Raw genomic sequence first — 21,128 nt, 5'->3', positions numbered from 1 at the left:
TTGGAAATTGTCCAAGATGACCCACTGACCTTCATTTATCACGCTGCGATAAGAGCCACATTAGAATAAGGCTTATTAATGTAGAAAAAAATCTGCCTTTTCACTCCCATCAATGCATCCAAAATGCTTCTCTCTGACTCTATATATCCAGTAATTCTCAGGTCTTTTTTTACTCAGATCTCAATGTACTTCTCACTGCCGCCACAGTCATATTCAAGACTCCATTCCTGGCCTACAATGCAGTCAGCACCATTATTCTAATAACTATATGCCATAATCCAATCGCACGCCCACAACCTTCACACTACAGTCAGAATCTTTACTCCCTACACATTTAAAGCAGGCATCCTGAGTACTTGCCCACAATGACTAAATGTTGTCTTGTGAAATACTGCCCCCTTTATTCTGTATAGTACCAGCTGTAGCCTCTGTACAGAATAGACAAGCATAGACAAAAACATAAGCTAAATCCAAAACAAGCTACTAAGGTGGGGTATTTGAATAATAAAAAGGCAAGATGTCAATGCATGGTTGTCAAGAGCCATGTAAAGGTTGGTCAATGCAAACTGTTTTCACAAGTGTTTTAACTGTTTTAACACAATATCTGCTGCATAACGTATGAGCTGGCTCAAACAGTACAATCATTCTGATAGCACATACACATTTCTACAACAGAGTATGAGAGACCCGAGTTTTGTTGAGCATTTCTCTGTCTTGCGAAATATAGTATTTGTTTTCCAGGTGATAAATATAAAGTATTTGTGGCTTAAATACAGTGCTGCTGATGAAACTGGTTTTCTAAAGCTCTCTGTTGTAAAATAGAGTGCCAAGAGAAACAGGCAGGTGGCGTAGTGGGAGTAATATTTTGCTTTCATACAACCAACATTTCAAACGGGCTGCTTTTACCACGAAAGCAGTCTGCCCCTGTTCGTTCGTGGAAGGCGGCCCCGCCTCCCCACTCTCATGTTTCTCTCCTCCCATTTACTCGGAGGTAGAAATGGCGAACTCTCGGGGATGAACGATCAGGCTTGAGTAGGGATGGGTTATTAAACCCAGTATTTAATCGGTCCCGGGGCTAAATTATGAAAGACCGGAGTATCGATAAGCTCTGACGTTAACGGTTCTGCTATCGGCACTTGAGAAATTAATAAAACACACATACATTTAACATTGCTATATATACATTATCTTGCAAATTCTATCTCACCAGAGTCGCCAGCAACAAAAAGTACCGATAAGAATACCGTTAAAGTACCGAATCGATAAGCAGTATCGATAAGAGTAGTAATACCGTTAAAACCTTAACGATACCCATCCCTTGCAGGCCAGGATCCTCTCTGCTTGAAGAGACACGCGCTGCGTTACACAAACAAATCTGACAGACAGCCCTTGACCATATCGCGCTCAAGCTCTCTGGCATTAGTTCACCTGTCAGCTCTCGACCCCTGGGGTGCCGAAGTTGCATGAGTACTCTGGAACAATTAACCAGGCCAGGTGTGACCTCAAGGAGCTCAGCCCGTCTTAGCCTTGGGTTGTTATTAACTTCTCTGTGGGCATTGCTTGCTTACGGAAGTTATGATACTTATAGTCGTTCCTCTACCTTAGCACGGCGTGGTTGTACTGTATTCCCATAGCGTCTTAGCAGACGCAGTACGAGTGTAGTATCGACAGGGAACATACTCGGTTACTAACGGGATATGGGAACGAATACTGTGTTGCTAGCCGTGCTATGTAGCCGCACGACTCAGTCGTCACTTCAGTCGAAGTAACCTGAGAATCCTGTGGCGAACGCTCTCTGGCATTAGTTCACCTGTCAGCTCTCGACCCCTGGGGTGCCGAAGTTGCATGAGTACTCTGGAACAATTATCCAGGCCGGGTGTGACCTCAAGGAGCTCAGCCCGTCTTAGCCTTGGGTTGTTATTAACTTCTCTATGGGCATTGCTTGCTTACGGAAGTTATGATACTTATAGTCGTTCCTCTACCTTAGCACGGTGTGATTGTACTGTGTTCCCATAGCGTCTTAAGCAGATGCAGTACGAGTGTAGTATCGACAGGGAACGTACTCTGTTACTAACGTAACCTCAGTTCCCTGAGATGGATATAGCCACGGCGGATTTTACAGGAACTTATAAATGCATCTATATGAACGGAAATGATTCAAATGAGTCATCTTCGGTTCATGTGTTTGTCAGGGGTGAGTGAACAAACGCTTTCATTTCTGCTTCTGAACTAAACGTACTCAGTTACTAACGCAACCTCAGTTCCCTGAGATATGGGAACGAGCACTGCATTGCTAGCCGTGCTATGTAGCCGCACGACTCAGTCGTCGCTTCAGTCGAAGTAACCTGAGTGGCGAATGCCCGCTTATATAGCCAGATGGCTCCGCCCATTCTGGCGGGCTCTGGCGGGCTTTGTCGTCATTCCCGTATCTCAGGGAACCGAGGTTACGTTAGTAACCGAGTACGCTTCCAAAATTAAATAATTGGCCCCTATTCATTGTTCAAAAGCCAAAATAAACTGATATAAAATATTATTTGGAAAATATGATACAATAATTTCCAAAAAGACAACAACATATTTTATAACACGTTAAATGTATAAACATTAATGTAAAATCCATTTAAAATGTGGGTTTTATTTTAAAACAAAACAAATTGAAAAAACTGTGATTAATCCTATGCTTCCTTGTGTTAAGAAAGAACAGTAACCTTTTTAAAACCTGATAAATGTGTTTTGAAAAATATTATGTTAAACATATTTAATTATGTCAACATTTAAACTTTGACATCTCAAAGTAAAAGGTTGTAAAATCTTTCTTTTTCTCCTCAAGTTTTCAGCAGATCCTACAGCAGAAGCCTTTTCTTCTCTTCGGGGTCCCGGGCCCCAGTTTCAAACCCTCTATACTGAGCTAAAAGTGGTGAATCTTTTATTTATGCTCTTTGTATAAACGCTTGCTTGTTTAATGGATCAGTGAAGAGTGAAGTGCAGAGCTCTCACACACAATCACATTCATCTTTTTTATGTTGTGTTTACATTCTTATCTTTTTCCAAACGATGACTATACACAAACAGGCCGTGACAGAAAGTGTATGTGGCTTTTTGACAGAGCCACACACAGGCTGCTTAGTGTGTGCAGCTCGTGCTCTGCAGCAGTCCCTCGGGAAGGCAGTTGCGATGAACTGGATGTCAACAGATGCATAAGTGGTTGTCGAAGTTTGAGAACTGCAGCACACCGGTGCGCGCGCAGTGGCCTGCCACGACCACTAGGGGGCGATCGAGGTCTTTCCGCGTTGCGCAAACGTGCCTCTCGCGGCGGAGCGCAGCTCCCCAATAACACGAGCACAATGGTCAACGGGCGAGACTGAGCGGCAGACAGATGCGCGCTGCGCATACTTACCTAAGGCTGTTTCACATGGCATCCTAAAACTTTGATACATCTCGATTCTGACGCCGCTTGTGTGATTTATGGAACCTCGCAGCATGCTCTCGGTAGCAGCACCTGCTTTTTGGTGAGTGTGAGTCCAGGCTTAATGCAGCGGTGCATGTTTTTTTGGGGAGGGGGAGATGGGCAGGTGATGAGAGATCCTGTTGAATAAAGACCCAACGGCGAGCCGTGACCAAAACTGTCCTCCCTCGAATGCGATCACACCTGACTGTTAAGGTGTCATGTTCTGCGTTTGGCTACGTCGATCGAGGAATATCTGGATTCTCTGAGCGAAAGGGACATTTTTGACAAACCTGGGATTTACATCCTCAGCCATCTCTAGCTTGTCATATTAAGGGTGGACGCTGAGAAGACATCCTCATATCATTTCCTACGTAAGTGGCTCGAATAATGGAAGGTGGAGTGCATGAGAGGGCTGATAAATTGCGTGCGACGACTGTTTATAATTAATTGTCAAGGGATTTTGGATCAGTAATATCACGCGCTGTTTCCTGTTTCCTTGCTGTAACAATAAGGATGTGCCATAGTATTATTATTATTATTATCGATATGTAGCGAGAATAGTGACATGTCTTTGTTACTGATTACTTTTTTCAAATGCTCTGCTCATGTCGGTATACATATCGATCACAGTCTACATTATGATGAGCAGTTTGCATTCTACAACACGTTTTTCTTTTCTTTGCAGCTGTTGCTGGTGTCAAGCGGATTCAGTGATTCATTCATAGCCACTGAAGGGGCAGAGGACGGAACAAACCTACACCCCACCCCTCCCTCACAGCGAAGATGGGAACCAGTGATTTCATAGGGGAATAAAGTCTCTACGGCGACCGAGCACCTCAGATAACGGAAAGGAGCCGCTCTCTCCTCTTGCATTTAGTTTCCTTTTGGATAACGCAGGCGCGCGCTAAACGCACATGGATTCTAGAACTGTTGGACACATTTTCTCATAATGATGATTATGATGATGATGTCACCAGAAGCACGTCGCTTCGCTACAGATGTAAAGTCCAATTACAATAAGTAAAAGTGCACTGAAAGGCCTTAAAGCACTTCCAAAGGCAGCGGACCTACAGTTCCAGTCAAGTGCATTTATGAACTTGCTGAGCCCGTCTTTTGCTCAGCCTCTTCAGCCCATTTTCCATCATTCTGAACGCTTCGTAGTTTGAGAAGATGGAGTTTGCTATGGTGGGCGCGGACAGCGGGGGCTGCAACACCCACCTGCCCTATGGATATGCACAGGCTCGCGCCCGGGAGAGAGAGCGCGAGCGGGAGAGACAGTCTCGCGCAGCGGCGGCGGCGGCGGAAGCCGAAGCCGGAACGGTCGGAGAGGGAGGTGGGTCCAGTGGCCATTCCCACAACCACCCGCATCAGAGTCGTACCGCCTCTTCAACGAATGCCAACAACAGTAGCGCTGGGACCGCCTCGCGCCCCTCCTCCTCCTCCTCCTCCTCCTCCTCCCAACAGCAGCAGCAGCAGCAGCAACACCACGAGCCACCACAGCAACTTCCCAGAGAGCGAAAAAAGCAAAGAGGCGTCGCGCGCTGGAGACGGAACCGCGCGGCACTCGGCGGGGATCTACGCCACTCAGAGTTGGCGCTCCTAGGATCCGAGGAGGACATCATGATCGAGGAGGAGGAGGCGGAGGGCGAGGAGGAAGAGGAGGACAGGGGAAGCAAGAGGTCGAGTTTTGTCTATAACATGGGTGATGAAGAGGAGACGGTCTCGTTAACGGACAGGCGTCCTCAGTCAGGGTACGAAAATGTTTACAATGAGTACGGCTGCTGCGAGAGAGTTGTCATCAACGTGTCGGGCTTAAAGTTTGAAACTCAACTGAAGACTCTCGCGCAGTTCCCGGACACTCTCCTGGGAGACCCTGAGAAAAGAATCAGGTACTTCGATCCTCTGCGTAACGAATACTTCTTTGACAGGAATCGACCGAGCTTCGACGCCATTCTATACTTCTATCAGTCAGGGGGGCGTTTAAAGAGACCCGCCAATGTGCCGTTTGACATCTTTTCCGAGGAGGTCAAGTTCTATGAACTCGGCGAAGAGGCAATGCTCAAGTTTCGCGAGGATGAGGGCTTCGTGAAGGAGGAAGAGAAGCCGCTGCCCGAGGACGAGTTCAAACGTCAGATCTGGCTACTGTTCGAGTACCCGGAGAGTTCAAGTCCAGCCAGAGGGATCGCGGTCGTGTCAGTGTTGGTCATCGTCATATCCATCGTCATTTTTTGTTTGGAAACATTGCCAGAATTCAGGGACGACAAAGAATTCCTCAGCCCAGGTAAAAACAACACACAGGCAGACAATGGATTTACGCCATTCAACGACCCCTTTTTCATCGTTGAGACGGTGTGCATCATTTGGTTCTCGTTTGAGATAATCGTGCGCTTCTTCGCGAGCCCCAGTAAAGCTGATTTCTTTAAAAACGTTATGAACTCCATAGACATTGTCTCTATTTTGCCTTATTTCATAACTTTCGGCACAGACCTCGCTCAGCAGCAAGGCAACGGGCAACAGGCAATGAGTTTCGCGATCCTGAGAATAATACGACTCGTCCGCGTGTTCAGGATCTTCAAACTGTCTCGACACTCGAAAGGTCTTCAGATCCTCGGGCACACTTTGCGCGCGAGCATGCGAGAACTGGCGCTGCTCATCTTCTTCCTTGTCATCGGTGTCATCCTGTTCTCCAGCGCGGTGTTCTTCGCAGAGGCGGACGAGCCCTCATCACAGTTCACCAGCATCCCAGACGCCTTCTGGTGGGCTGTAGTGACCATGACCACAGTGGGCTACGGGGACATGAAGCCCATCACGGTCGGGGGTAAAATCGTGGGCTCGCTGTGCGCCATCGCCGGTGTCCTGACCATTGCGCTTCCAGTCCCTGTCATCGTGTCCAACTTCAACTACTTCTACCACCGGGAAACTGATAATGAGGACCAGGCGCCCGTTGTGGAACAACCCCCACCGGTCTGTCCGTACTTTCCGAATTTCTTGAGAAAATTCAGAGGGTCCCTATCGGGGTCGTCTTTGGGTGACAAAGCGGCAGAGTACATGGAGATGGAGGAGGGCGTGACAGAATCTCTGTGCGGGGCTGACACGCAGAGCCCGAGCAGAGGGAACGGTACTGACATAGGCGGAAAAAACAGTTCACATTCACGAACCCTACAGACAGATGTATGATTATGGAAGAACGATAATTTTCATAAAGGTGACTGCACAAATGAATCAGTTAACAGCACACATGCACAACTTGAAGACATACAGTATGCGCGTGAGCAAAACACAAGGAGACGCTCACACATACATACATGCACTCATTAGGTTCTGGACCTGAGCTGAAACATTTTTGCGATGTGGCTACTTTTGTAGAGAAACACACCCTGCAATCACGTGACAGGCAACGCAAAAACCACCAGCTTTACGTGACGTGGAGAGGTGTCTCTATCTGCCCACCGGTTCATTAATGAAGGCAACAAAAAGGAACTTGCATAGGCACTTTATGAGTTACATTTGTCAGTAATTGTAGGAAAACAGGCGAGTTCTTATCTAATGCTATTATGCAATAACGTTTAAATCGTTTGCACTATCATGAATTGTGTTATAGTCTCCCAGTTTAATGCAGAGAAAAGAAACGTGTAACGCTGAGGTAGAGAGGGAGGCCATTGAAAAACGACTCGATAATCAACATGACTTGCATTATTAATTAATTCGAAATACTAGCAAAAATACGCTGCAGTCTTCTCTGATGAAAACCAATTCAGCTAATAGTAAAGAATTATTTTAATATATTTGAATTACTATGATTAATGGGAAAGCAGCATGTTGCGTAACTTAAGGCAATGTTATCTTAAATCCCATTATGGCAAACATGTGTCCGCATGGCAGTATTCAGTATGTTCTACACTCTGGTTAAAACCCCTTTTAGCACACACCCTGTGTAGTTATTTGTGCATTGTCAACGGTGACTGAAAAGTCATTTATAGTCAGTCCCTTTTTTGAGTATTGAAAAACAAATCAGTCATGTTAGTTTTTGTTCATTAGCACAATATTTGAAACACCATAATTCATCCATCATGCGATGCGAGGATTCATTCTTTCTAAGAATCACAGTCACATTATGGCATACCGAGGCCAAAATAACCGGTTCACATTGTCTCACATAGTAAACACCTTGTACAGTCAACGACACCATGGCTTGAATGATCAGTTTGGCCACTGTCTTCAAGTTACTGTCATGGGAGTATATTTCAAGGGAATGCTTCATGCAACTATTTGTCTTCATCCCTTTACCAAATGACAATGCATCCCTTTATAAAAATGCTGGCGGAAATGTACAGACAGCACTGAAGGGAACATGAACTTGGTGGACTTCATGCACAGCGAATTCTCGTCCGACTGGAATGCACGATGACCACTGAGCAAGCGCAGTGCTTTGTGGAACCCAGGTAAGCTATTTCGGCGTTAAGATTTTGTTTAGTCACACAGCAATCATGTTGTCATTATTCACGCTCAGTTTTAAGCGGCATTCAGACGTTTATGCATATGCATGGCCCTACTAGTTGTCTGTTATGACTAGGAACAGGTGTTCCACGTGATTTCAGCAGGCACGTTTTCTCTCGTTTAATAATATATCAACAATGTCTTGAATTGCTTAGCAACAAGGGGCTTAATTGTCAAAGAGACGACTAACTGTGCTGTGTTCCCTTGGAATCCAAAAATCCTCATTGCTCATTAAGTGTTCCGAGCTTCATTTTCTGATGTCATAATAGCTGTCACCGTTTTTTGTAGACCAGATAATTACCATTTAATCTCCAGTAAACCGATATTGTGTCATTAATAAGACATACTCTCAGCACGCGCTACAGGGAGATAACTATGGCCTCCCTCGGCCTGCTCATCTCTCACAACACGATTACTTGGCCAATGTGTACTTGTGTAAAATATGCACACTCAATATTAGATTATCATAAGTGCCTTCTGTGTCGTGTCAATCTGGTGCCTTGTGGGCTTGTTACAAGAAAATTGTGTAAGTTGATGAAAAAGTAACCGACAACTGCCATTTATCAGCTGTTAATGCTGTCACTGCTATAAACTATGCACACTATGTACAGTGTTCCTTTTCAGAAGCGATCCTCTTACAGTAGATGCTCTACTGATAAAGAGTTATATACTGTAATGACATGAAATTACAGGCAACATGCTCTGTCTTTAAGCAAAAAAAAAAAAAAAGATTTTAAGCATATTATTACTGTCTTTATGATATAGTTCAACAGAGGTGATGGAAATCTTTTCACTTAAACAGTGTTTACTTTCTTAATGTGGTCTTATTATGAACAATTCATTAGTGCTTGTTATTAAAAAAGTCTTCATAATCTCACCACATTTTATAATCAAAATGTAATAACTTTATAGCTTGCTTTGAAATGACTTTCCTTTTCTGATGTCACTTAGTCAGCACAGACTATTGGATAATTTTAAACAAGTCTAATACTCATACTTTAGAACAGGCTTATATTTGTTAAACCCACATCTAGTAAATTCTAGCTAGATAAAATTAAGTTCTGCTCTGCATTTTATTAGTAAATATCATGATCTTTTAGAAATGCATCATATTATGGATGTAAAATGGGTTGTGACTATCTATCTATCTATCTATCTATCTGTCTGTCTGTCTGTCTGTCTATCTATCTATCGCATATATTATTCTTTGACTTATCTTTTATGGTTTATAATGGACTGTAAATGTTTCACATATTATAGAAAAAAATAGTGAATTTCTTTCATTTTTATGTTATATATAGTATACTTATTCACACAAATGCTCTTTGATACATATCTCATGAGATTTTGTTAGCAATGTTAAGGGAGTGGATTGACCGTCCCATTGCACTGAAAGTAAGAAGTGGTATTGAGTAGTCTTTACTAAACCTTTATGTTTGTTGTTGAAATCTGAAATGATATTCCGTGTAAATGAGGATAGTCCTTAAACATTATGGGATCCTGCTTGCTGAGTCATGCAGTACTTTTGCACATATACACGCAGGCACTCATATTCATGATAACCCAGGCTATTAAGCACTCGTTTACAGGTTAATGTTGCATAGCCTGTGGAGAGGTGTTATGCTAGCTCTGTCTCTTCATGTTCTGCTGTAGTTCATACTGGATTTCACCAATACTTCACAGCACTAGTTATTTGCTGTGCTGAACATTTTTAAAACATTTGGTGCTGGCTGTGTAGTAATGGCTGTTGCCCATCTTAAGCACTTTTACATTTCTCTGGGCCTAAACGTTGTTGTTAATGATTCATTGCATCCAAAAGCTGAATCTGCTTCAGCTTCAGAGGATATTTTCTGAAAACAATCTGCTGTGCTGCAGTCTAGGCATTTGTAAAATGGATACCAAACTAAAAGTTGGCTTCTTTCTCATACTTTATGGCATCTTTCTCTCAATCTGTCTTACTCTTTTCTTTGTTCCTTCCATTTGCCTCTTCTTCTAAAAGGTGGAAGCATATCCCTCCATTTGTGACAGCCTCCTTCACTTCTCTGTAGAACAACTTATAGAATCACACGCATGTCAGAGATGGAAAAAAACAATGCAATTCTTGTGAGATCAGTGGACTGTACAGTTCGCAATGCATGCTATTTGTGTAGGTCTGCATGTGTGCACTTGCTTGTCTGCAAGAGCGTAATAAATCAATAAAACCCTTCACCCACATCACCTTCATAAATATCAGACTCAATGCCACAATAAATGGATATTAAACTAGATTTCCTAATATCAATCAGCCATGACTACAAAAGACATTTTGCCATATTGATAGATCAGTGTAACAGCACTCATTCCCATAACACTGACTCTCTGTAAATATCAAGGCAGTGTGGAGAGCCAGAATAATGTGGCATTAATCCAACCGAAAGCAATCAGCATCTCTCCACTCAGGGCATTAATTAGCTGCCGTGCGTGATGTGTGTAGTATGACACAGAAGTGTAGCTGGCCTTGGCTTGATCACCATACCCACACATACATTGGGGCTTAGTGCATGATGGGAAAATAAACAGCACTATAGATTAGAAACTGAGTTGTCATAACAGATTTTTCACTCCATAATCCTCTCGTCTTCTCTCTGTACACCCAAGCAGTATAAACAACAGACAGTGTTGCATGTGTTAAAATCAGTTGGGCAGCAAAACACAAGCTACCCTTATGTAACTTTAAAATTAGTGATTTTATTTCTGTTATTTCTTATTGTTGCTGAAGTGTCCTCTAAACTGTTGTTAGTGTCAAGTGCATTGTGTGGCCCCAAGCACAGGTGATGTGATGCCACTGAAAAATTAGCATTACTCCTTGTTCTGTGTAGAGCAATGTTTAACATCTTAATGACATAGAGGTACATGTTCATGCTCAGAGGGGTGCAAACTAGGTTTTTAGGATCACAGGGCTTGCTAGCACCAGTGTATATAGAGAGTTTGGTTTGGATAGTGTCCAGTGGTTTCATTCGGTGAGTCCCTCAGCTAAGAAAAAGTTCAGTAAGAGGGTCAATGATGTATAAAAAAACAGTTTAATGAATCATGTAGAGCAAACATCAAGTAAAATGTGATTTTTACAAATTTTAACTGAATGCATGTGAGTGTACACATCTTGAGCAGTACGGTCCCACATGTGTCCCTGGGAGTACGGTAAAATATGGGATTTTAGAATGTACAGCGACGTCACATATCTGCCAGATTCAAATGTGCTTTCATGCTTTGCCTGGCGCTGAGCTCCGTGCCTGTCATATATATCACAACTATGCAGTGTTTTCAACCATATAATGTTTATTTTAGGTTTCAGACATTTAAAAACAAATAAGTATTAAGGATGCCACAATTCTCAATATAATATTGAACCATTCTATAAGACATCCACGGTTCAATACGAGCTTGTGAGTTTTTTTTTTGTTTTTTTTTTAGGTTTTGCATTTAAATAATTTTTGTGCGTTTTATTTCTCTCTGAATTAGCTCTGTTTGTGTGTGCCCGTGAGTCTACACGCTGAGATGAGAAAATGCCTCCCATCTTATCCAACAAAAGAGAACATTATAACGTACTCCACAACATCAGTCGAATGTTTGAAAAAAACGTCCTTTTGTGATCGGATGTGGCTTCTAATCACTGAATAAGGCAGAAAATATATTCCATACTGCAAAAAAGGCTATGTTGATTAGCAATGGATTATAAATATACATAATTACTAATTACTACATTAATTACTATGAAAACACCCGAGATGGCTTGAAGAACAGAGATAAAAACTACACATTGTCACAGTCAAGTGTTTATTGTCTTCATGTTTCATGATTCAAAACCTTTCTATCTAAAAAAAAAATAATTTGTAAACGAGGTATGTATTGAACCGTGGGCTACCTGTATTGTCGCATCCCTATAAGTACTAGCAAAACTAGCAATACTGTCATACAGTGCTATTGTGGCTACAGTATGTCACATGCAGTGTTGGGAAGGTTACTTTGGAATAGGTTACAGATTACAAGTTGCCCTGTTTAAAATGTAATAAGTATAATGCAACACGATTTCAGCAACTATTTCAGTTACTTTATTAAAGTAATGTAACTGATTACATTTGATTACTTTTTCATTACTTTTCTAAATTTCTAATGAATGTTTTCAACTGAACCAGGCAGGGTTAACCTTACAGTATAGTACTCAACACTGATTACTGTCAAAAGCCTCAAAAATCCAATTGAATTAAGATTATAAAATTATAAAAATTATAAGAATATTTTAATCATAAGATTTTAATTTTAAAGCACACCCACCACAAAATCTGATTTTAGTACCTCTTTTTACTTTGAGATCATTCTGAGGTTAAATACAGATTTAAAATCATAAGATATAGTTTAATAGCTATGATACGGTTTTTGAAATCAAATATTTGCGTAGCAAATATGTCAGGAAACATTGGCATCTAACAATGCCTTGGAAAAAAACAGTTAATCTTAAAAAATAAAGTACATACATAAACCCAAATAGAAAATAAAACAGTTATCGAATAAGCATGTGTCCTAAACTCCTGAAACATTGGTGTCTCATATTTTAGAGCAGTCAATGCATTTTGGAAAATCAATTAAAGCTGTATGCATGTGAGTGTGTGTGTGTGTGTGTGTGTACTGGTTTAACTATACTTGTGAGGACCAAATGTCCTCACTTATATAGTGAAAAATCATGATAACCCACTAGTGAGGACATTTGACTGGCCCTTTCTAGTTTAAAGGCTTATAAATCAGCCAAAATATGTTTTTATTTAAATCTAGTGTTTTGCACAAATTTATTTGAGGGGTAGGTTTAAGTTTAGGGGTTCGGTTAGCTGATAGAAAATAATCAATGGAAGTCTATGCAATGTCCTCACTAACATTCTTTCTGCATTCAAAAACGAAAAAAAAAAAAAAAAAAAAAAAGATAGTGTGTGTGTGTGAAAATATTCAGATGTAACACCCTTTGTAATAATTAACATTTTCATAAGTAACTAATTTAATTACACATTTTTCTCAGTAACTGTAACAGATTACAGTTACATTTATTTTGTAATTAATTTACGTAACTCAGTTACATGTAACTAGTTACTCTCCAGCATTGGTCACGTGGCAAGCATGATGCGTCCCCATGGAAATAATACGGTGGTATACCTCAAAAAAACATCAGCTAGAATATTTAAAACTTATGTGTGAAAGGGTTAAATATATTTCTCAAGGTATGTACATTGCATTGTAATCGGAGTGAGTAATATGTATTCATAAATATAATGTTTTTGGGGAGTTGCATCACATGACATTTTACAAACTGAACTAACCTTGCCTCGCAATGCAAAGGTCAAATCATCTGATATTTTAAAAGACTTATTGACCTTGACACAGTCCTGAGGGTCTGCAGGGGTTCTCTCTATTATATCTTTTCCTTTTTTATGTTTTTTTTCCCCCAGCTTGTTTCTGCATAGTTGCACCACATGACTGATTTGGACAAAAGCTATGCAAAAATAAAGGAGCAATGAAACATTTATTAAATATATATACGTGTTCTAAAAGATACTAATTATTTTTGTCAAGAATTTCTCTTTTAATGGGGCTTTTTTTATTTATTATGATATCAACACAGTTGTTTTACCCCTATATTTTTGACTTTATTGGGGTAAAAAAAAATCCCCCCTGCAGAATAAATAAATTCATTTGATTACAGAAATAAAAACATACCTATCATAGAATATATGTATTCAAGTCACTGTATATGTGTAAATTGCATTTCAGTGGGCTTTTTAAATAAATTATTTGATAGGACAGAAAATAAGTGTCGCTTCATTGACCCAAGAGCTGACTCTGTAAAAGATTTAGGGCTTCTAACAGAAGGGTCTTTCACCCTCAAGTCATGTCTGCTGAGGTTTATACCGTCATATTTTCCTGGAATACAGACAGAATGACTCTGCACCTGGGTGTGTAGAAGAACAGACTTGATGAACAAATATTCTGGTTCTCCCGCTTATATTCCACTAGTAAGTTTAAAGCTCAGTTCTATTGTTGTCAGCATATCCATCTTTGACGTGTTTGTTTGTGTGGTTGACTTGTCATGGGCACACACACACACACACACATTGACAAAAACACTTCCCTTTGGGCTTTAACAACACTCCCGTAGGGCAGGGCACTGGAGGTCAGGACGTGTGTGTTGCTGAGCAGTTCTGTCTTGTTGGGTTGTGTTTCTCTTGTCTGACGGCTTATGCCCGGAGGGTCAGGGTGCATTGTCTGTACTAATAGGACTGACCCCTCTGATGAGAGACCCAAGACGGGACACACGCAATGGGAGGCTCTAACAAACTTCATGACCTTAGCGGAGGTCAGCACATCATGTCTGTCATCTGCATTCACATACAGCGTGAAGAAGAGCAAGTGATTGAAAAAAGCAATCAAAAGACAATTCCAAAAGCTCCTGAAGCTATTTAGAAAATTATTCTTAGGACAGCCTCCTCCATTAGTGTAGTGTGTGAACATGCAATTACAGGTGTTCCTCTTCAGCTGATTTGCCATTTTATGTCAAATTATTTGTACTTTATGTGCAGTTTCTTAGCATAGTCCACAGTCCTTTTCATTTGACTGACATATGCTTGAGAAAACACTTCAGACAGGCCATAATGCTGAAGGAATAGGATATGCAATCCAACTGAATTCTGCTCAGAGTAAATCCAGTTCTCAAGATATTGTGGGAAAAATTACTGATGCTTCAGGACTGCAAAATATGATAAACAGTACAATCTGAATATCACTAGATGCCACTAGATGTTTGAATTTGTTGTCAGTTTTGAATAAGAATAAAATACAGTAATTAAAATAAAAAAGAGAAACACTGAAGGCAATCCCTAACAAAGACATTTCTACCACGCATAACATCATTATATCATCATCACAGTTGAACTTAGCCTGTGCTACAAAGTTTTTGGAACACGAGAGATCTCAGAATCCTATTCTCAATATCTCAGTTTTAATGGACCTGTTCATTTTTTATATATCTAGTTATTAGGGTTGATTCACAATTATTTTATATGATTCTTAAAAGACATCCTCTAATGTATTTCAAGCAAGACAGTCCTGTTGAAAAAAAAAACAGCATATGCTGGTTAGGTATGTTTTGAAGCATGACAGCTGGCTTGAGCTGGTTAAAGCTGGTCCTTAGTTGGTTACAAGCTGGCTATGAGCTGGTTCTGAGCAGGAGCTAGTTGCTTAGGAGCAGCACATGACCAGCTTAAACCAGCTCAAACCAGCTGCCATGCTTCAAAACAGGTATGTTTTTCAACAGGGAGAGGAGATGGACAGACTTTTTCAGACTATTTATTGCACCAAAAGTAACTTGAAAGGAAAATAATTTTATACTAAACAGAATAGGCTACTTAGAGCACAGCAAATAATTTAATAAAACAGTATGACCCGAGATGGGGAAAAATACCAATCAATATATAATAACATCTAAATAAATGAATGCAAAATAATCTGTCTTCTTTTAGTTTTATTTGGGTTACCTCTAAGCCACTTCAATAATATCTTGATACCTTTATGTTACCAGTAAAATTGCACTGTCTGTATTTTACAGATAATGATAAAGTTTAAAGTCATTTTTTTTCTGCTTTTAAAAAGTTAATAGTAGATGTGAAAAAATTCATGCATATGTTCAAATTCAAATACAGTCATATGACATACAGTGGGCCACTTTATGGGGCAGACATATTAAGATTACATGACCAGCCAAATATCACTCGCTTTACCCAGGTAACCCTACTAAGACACTTGTAGAATAAATTATATGTCACTGACTGCAAATAGGACAATTCTGAATGCACATTTAAATGCATTTTTTTCAGTAGTGGCCATTGCAATGAGTTGGTTTACCAACTGAATCAATGGTTTGAACACACCTGTTGCAGTTATAGGTGGCAGCGTGATGATTTGTTACAGCCCTAGTTATTAGTTGCATTGCTACAAAGACACATTTCCCAAATGCATAAGATCGAAACATACACCGATTTAGTTTCTTGTCCTTCCTTGTCAAGTTATTCAACCATCCATTCTCACCAAATTACACCATCTTTCAAGATGTGACATTGTAGTGTCCTGGGGCGGTACTGTGGCCTTGCTCTGCATTATAGTCTCCAATCCACAGACAACAACACACACACACACACACACACAGAAGTGACCTTCTGACATTCATGCAGTCAGAAATACAGCATGGAAACTGCTGAGCTGTAAATGCAGTATGATGCTGCACAAGCAGGCCCATCACTTCCTGCATGTTGTCTATGGTTCTTATGATATAGCAGCTGAAATAGTCTATCAACTTCTAGCATTTGCCTCGCATCCTGGCCTGTTGTACAGCCAATTACATTTCTCCTCTGTGCTGAGCAAGGAAATCTTCATTGTTGTGATAATTCTGGTCTGAATGTTTATCTTGGTGTGTTTCCTGTGCTTTAATTGGCTTGTCATGCTGCCCCCAGAGAGCAGGCTGAGAAACTGCAATTTAGGTCTCTGGAATTAGCCAGCACTTCCTGCCTCTCTATGGGACAGATGTAGACTAATGCATTTTTTATTATTATTGTTATTTATAGTACTGTTGAGGAGGGTACAAGAGTATCTGTGGCTTTTCTCAAGAGAGCTTTATATTCACTTCATTTAGTTGTCCTACTAACCAAACGTTTAATGTAGATTTGCTTGTGGAGGACCATCACACGGACCTACATCTGTTTTTAGCAAAAAAAAAGGCTTTCTTGTAATTCTATAAAAATGTATTTGTTGCTTTGGTGATGTAGTCCTCAAAGAAAAACAGTTCTGAAACACATTTTGCTTTACAAAATATAGTTTAATGGCTGAGGCACAGGCAAAGTGAGGTGACAATGATATATGATAATGTTATGAAAATCCCATCCAGCTTTACACTGTGGATGTAATAAGGTGACATCATAACCAATCACCTGACATGGCGTTTATATTGAAGGTGTTTTTGATTCTTCCCATTGTAAGTGCAAGATGTGTTTACAGTAATTAAAACTACACAGAAACAAAGTAATAAGTCTAGATTAATCAACTCACAAAATGAGAAATGCATTAAATTAAATCAAATCATTGATGTATTTAAATGACTGTGTTGTATTTTATCTTGACTGCTTCCCAGACAGCAACATAGTGTTGGCCCAGATCTGGCCCATGTGAAATCCATGCGGGCCAGATGTGGGCCGGATCTGGGCCGAAACTGTCTGCTGTCTGGGTTGTATGCAATCTCTGTCAAAGTGTGTCTGCAAACTTTACATATTAATTCACATAAATCTCATTCCATACAGGCAGACAGATGAGGCCTAGCAAGACGATTGACTTCCCCCTTGTTGTTCTGTCTGCAGGAATGGAGGGAGAGTTTTTCTTTCTTTCCATTCTCTCTCCATCTCTCTCTCTCTCTCTCTCCCCCAGCCTCTGTATAGCTATAGAACTGTCTTAGTTTCGGGGCGGAAATGTTAATGTTGCCATGGAAACCTTAGCTAAGATCTATTTTATGGTACTAGCTCCAGAGTTAAGTGTGTGTATGTGAGAGAGAATGAGAGAGAGGACTTGCTTTTTGCTTGATTTAAACAATGTTTTCTTGCATTTTTTTTTTTAAAGTTTTGCTCTAACTAGATGATTAGTGTTAGATGATTCAGCATAGGCAGAGTTACTTTTGTGCAGAAGTGTTTTCACTGAAGGAGGCTGTGAATGTTTATTTTGAAGGCAGTGAATTAAAAAAGGCATAAGCTTGATTAACGTTTGATGTGACTTGATTTTAATAAATAGCAGTATGTTAATATAAAAAAAAATCTATAAATATTATAGTATTGTTTTCTTGTTAAAAGCATATTAGTGATAAAACATCAAATGGAAATTAAGTTTGAATTTACATTAGAAACAAAGTGTCACTGCTGGTATGCGAAAAGTGGGGTATGAAGCGACATATACTGTGTCCAAAATTAACTTCTTGACAACTGCCAATAAATAGTGGATTTAGAAGACTACGGAATTTTTAAATTATGGAATTAGTTGCTTTTTCCATGCATATGTATGGCAAACAGTGAAGGTCATCGTGTCACTCACAGCATCAAATATTGGCCAGTCTCTACTCTCTATGTGAAATTCTGTCTCTCATAATAAAAATAGTCATTTTGGTGGCTTAATGCAAGTAATGTCACTAATGCATCACAACATGCAGTTCAGTAAAAAAAAACGTACTTGTTAGAAGATGTGCAGGACAAGACAGTCACTTAATGAGCTTATCTTTTTATGGTCAAACAGAATATCTGTGTCCGGAAAGATCATACTTCCATCATTATTAGATGATAAGTCACTTTAGTAGAGTGCTTGTATGTGTTTCATTTGATTCATTCACAATGTCACTTACATCAAGTAGAAATCAGCTAGAGTTTAACTATCATTCTTGGCATCAAATCATAACATAATTTTGTTACAACTCCTAATAAAGCTACCAGTCAAATGCCAAGAAAATTAATTAATTTACTTACCAAAGTCAGATTTTTCTTACATTTGGCACATGGTGAGAGTTAATTTTGATCCCTGGGCATATATATATACACGAAAAGTATGTTTACACAGAGCTGTTTGATGAGCAGAAGGGACATAAATACATTTGCAGAGTAATCACTATTGCGGAAAACAGTGCATCACATGCAGAATTTTTGTCATGAGGAAAATATAGAAAAATACATATTGGTTGTCATGGCAACAGCAAAGTTTAAGACACAGAATGAGAAAGGTAGATTTCTACACCATTCTATCCACAACGATAATTTTAACAAAAGTCCCTCACACTCCATCTCTCATGCTGTGTTCTCTCGCTCGGTTACCTGGGTGTTGTTTATAGTGATTCCATATTCATTGCAGTGCAGCAGATGCCACAACTCGACTCATGATATCTCTGCTGCTCCCTCAGGCTTTGCTCCATGCAACATGTGGAGCACAAGTGCTTTCCTGCTCCTTACTTCTGGAGAGAAGGCTAGATCCCCAAGCACAGCTCATCATGGCAGTTGCTGCCCTCTTTCTACATGGATTTTGACAAGTTTCTCCATGTCGCTTAAATAATGCAAACTCTCTTGCCTCAGCTTTAACACAGTTAACCACAGTGACACTGTGTGTGCGTGATTTGTGACTGTGTGTTTTGTTCTGTATGATCTGACTTTCACCCATAGCGATAAAGCATTACAATTGGCTGATTTGTGTAATATAGATAATTGAGCACTTTTAATACTAGGCCTAATACTATCAGGAATAGGAAAATTTTAAAGGGATAGTCCACCCAAAAATGAAAAGTCTTTCACCATTTACTCATCTTCATCAACCTGTATGATGTTCTTCAGTGGAAATATTTGAAGAATGTTGGTAATAGATTCAGTAATCCATCTCTTCATACCATCATGATGCCAAGGCTATAGAAACATGTATATATTGTGGCAGGAGGCGCAAAGGACAGACACAGTGGGTGCGGCGTCAGGCCTCGGAGCAGTGGCGGCTGGTCAATAGGGGTTAGCCTGGGAAGAAGCCTACTTCAACATGTTAAATATAAGTTAAATATATATTGCAAAACAATCAAGAAATTGCATTACTTAGTCATACTATTCGACTGGTAGTCATGTTAGCACCCATAAAAAAAAATAAAAAATTCAAAACTCTTTTTAGTTTGTTTTGTGTATGCGGGGCGCCGGACAAATGGGTGTCTATTAGGTCTGTAAACTTTTGAAACACATGTGACTTGAGGCTGAGCTCTAATTGGCTTGTTTTAGATGGTCCTCAGGGCGCAGAACATTTTACAAAAAATCCTTTCACAAGACATTCAAATGAAGAAAATAAATAAATAAATAAATACGGATCATAGAGCTTGGGCGGACTTGGCTAGCTGGATGCGATGTAGGTCATGCCTTTTATTGTTTTCCCTGTTTGTTATTTCAAAGTTCTGTCACCGAAGCATTGTGGACAATGACACAATGCAGTTTAACTTTAGGGCGATCATCACGGTCCAAGCACAATGGCTTGTGTAGATTATATAGTTATCCAATGGACATGTTTCTTTTCGAGAAAAATATGACTTTATGGTAGTATTATTATATGCACAATATTAAAATAGATAAATAATATAGTGTGCAGTTTTTGCATACTTATTACATTGGGCTTTATTCAACTTTATGAAACTATAATGAATTTATATGCAATTTTTTACTAAAAGTTTATTTATTGAACAATTTTCACAGTCTTTAAACTGAGATCTTAAAGGATTTGATATCCTGTGGCTCCCTCCTGTGGACAACATTAGTATTATGGCCTTCATCTTTGAATCACATTAATATAAATGGCTGATATTTTCATTTTTTTTTAATGATTACACGTTTAATGATTACTTTACTGATAATACACCCACATTAACATAAGAAAATCAGCCAATTAGAAGATTGATTCCTGGTATCTTATTTCATGCTTTAAAAGTTGTATTTTCAACTTCCATTTTTTATCTAAGCAGTAATGATACATTATTATGTCACTTTTTTAATGGTTATTTAACAATTGCATTCAGTCCTGCTGCCTGCAATAACAGTGTGATTCTGTTTGTTTGCGCCCCTCCAAATTTTTTTAGCACCAGCCACCACTGCCTCAGACAGGCTTTTATTTAACAGAAAATAAAACATAAAATGTGTAAAACGGTTCCACTCCAGACAGCAGGTCCGACAGCTCACGTCTCTGGCTGCGTGGAAGTCCCTCTATGCTCCCCTCCTGGACCCACGAGGACACCAGCGTGCACGCACAGGGGGAAGAGACCGGTTTCTCGAGGAGAGGCGCACTCGGCTTTTAACAGCGGCGGTGATGAGGCTCCATTCACTTCAGGTGTGCCTCATCACACGCCACCAGACCTGAGATGGTCCTCACTGCAGAACACAAGTCCAGGGGGCGTGGTTCCAACAGATCCAGATTCCATGCAGATCCAACTCCTCCCACCTGACATATACCTAAACCTACCCGTCTCCACCCCCTAATCCCTAAACCCACCCATCTCCACCCCTAAACCTACCAATCTCCACCCATAGATGTGGATCCAACCACGCCCCCTGGATCTTGTGTTCCGCAGTGAGGG

At 40.1% G+C, this 21,128-nt stretch overlaps 1 protein-coding gene across 4 annotated transcripts in view; it reads left to right on the top strand.

Moving 5' to 3' along the window:
* The first annotated feature begins 3,320 nt into the window (after positions 1 to 3,320).
* The window catches only part of LOC107755072 (potassium voltage-gated channel subfamily A member 1-like), a 62,361-nt gene continuing 44,553 nt past the window's right edge, over positions 3,321 to 21,128 (top strand). The window contains exons 1-2 of one of the 4 annotated variants that reach the window (XR_001641653.1): positions 3,321 to 3,509; positions 4,134 to 7,890. Coding sequence is in view for 2 of the 4 variants with exons in the window: in XM_016571727.1 (XP_016427213.1) it covers positions 4,619 to 6,625 (2,007 nt within the window). In the remaining 2 variants the exon portion in view is untranslated. Of the gene's footprint in view, positions 3,510 to 3,721; positions 3,820 to 4,133; positions 7,989 to 21,128 lie in introns of those variants that run through there. The other 3 variants (XR_001641652.1, XM_016571727.1, XM_016571726.1) reach the window with 3 other exon arrangements.

Source organism: Sinocyclocheilus rhinocerous, unplaced genomic scaffold, assembly GCF_001515625.1.
Source record: "Sinocyclocheilus rhinocerous isolate Xijiao unplaced genomic scaffold, SAMN03320098_v1.1 scaffold591, whole genome shotgun sequence".
Taxonomy (NCBI): Eukaryota; Metazoa; Chordata; class Actinopteri; order Cypriniformes; family Cyprinidae; genus Sinocyclocheilus; species Sinocyclocheilus rhinocerous.
This window is presented reverse-complemented; position numbering and strand designations above follow the sequence as displayed.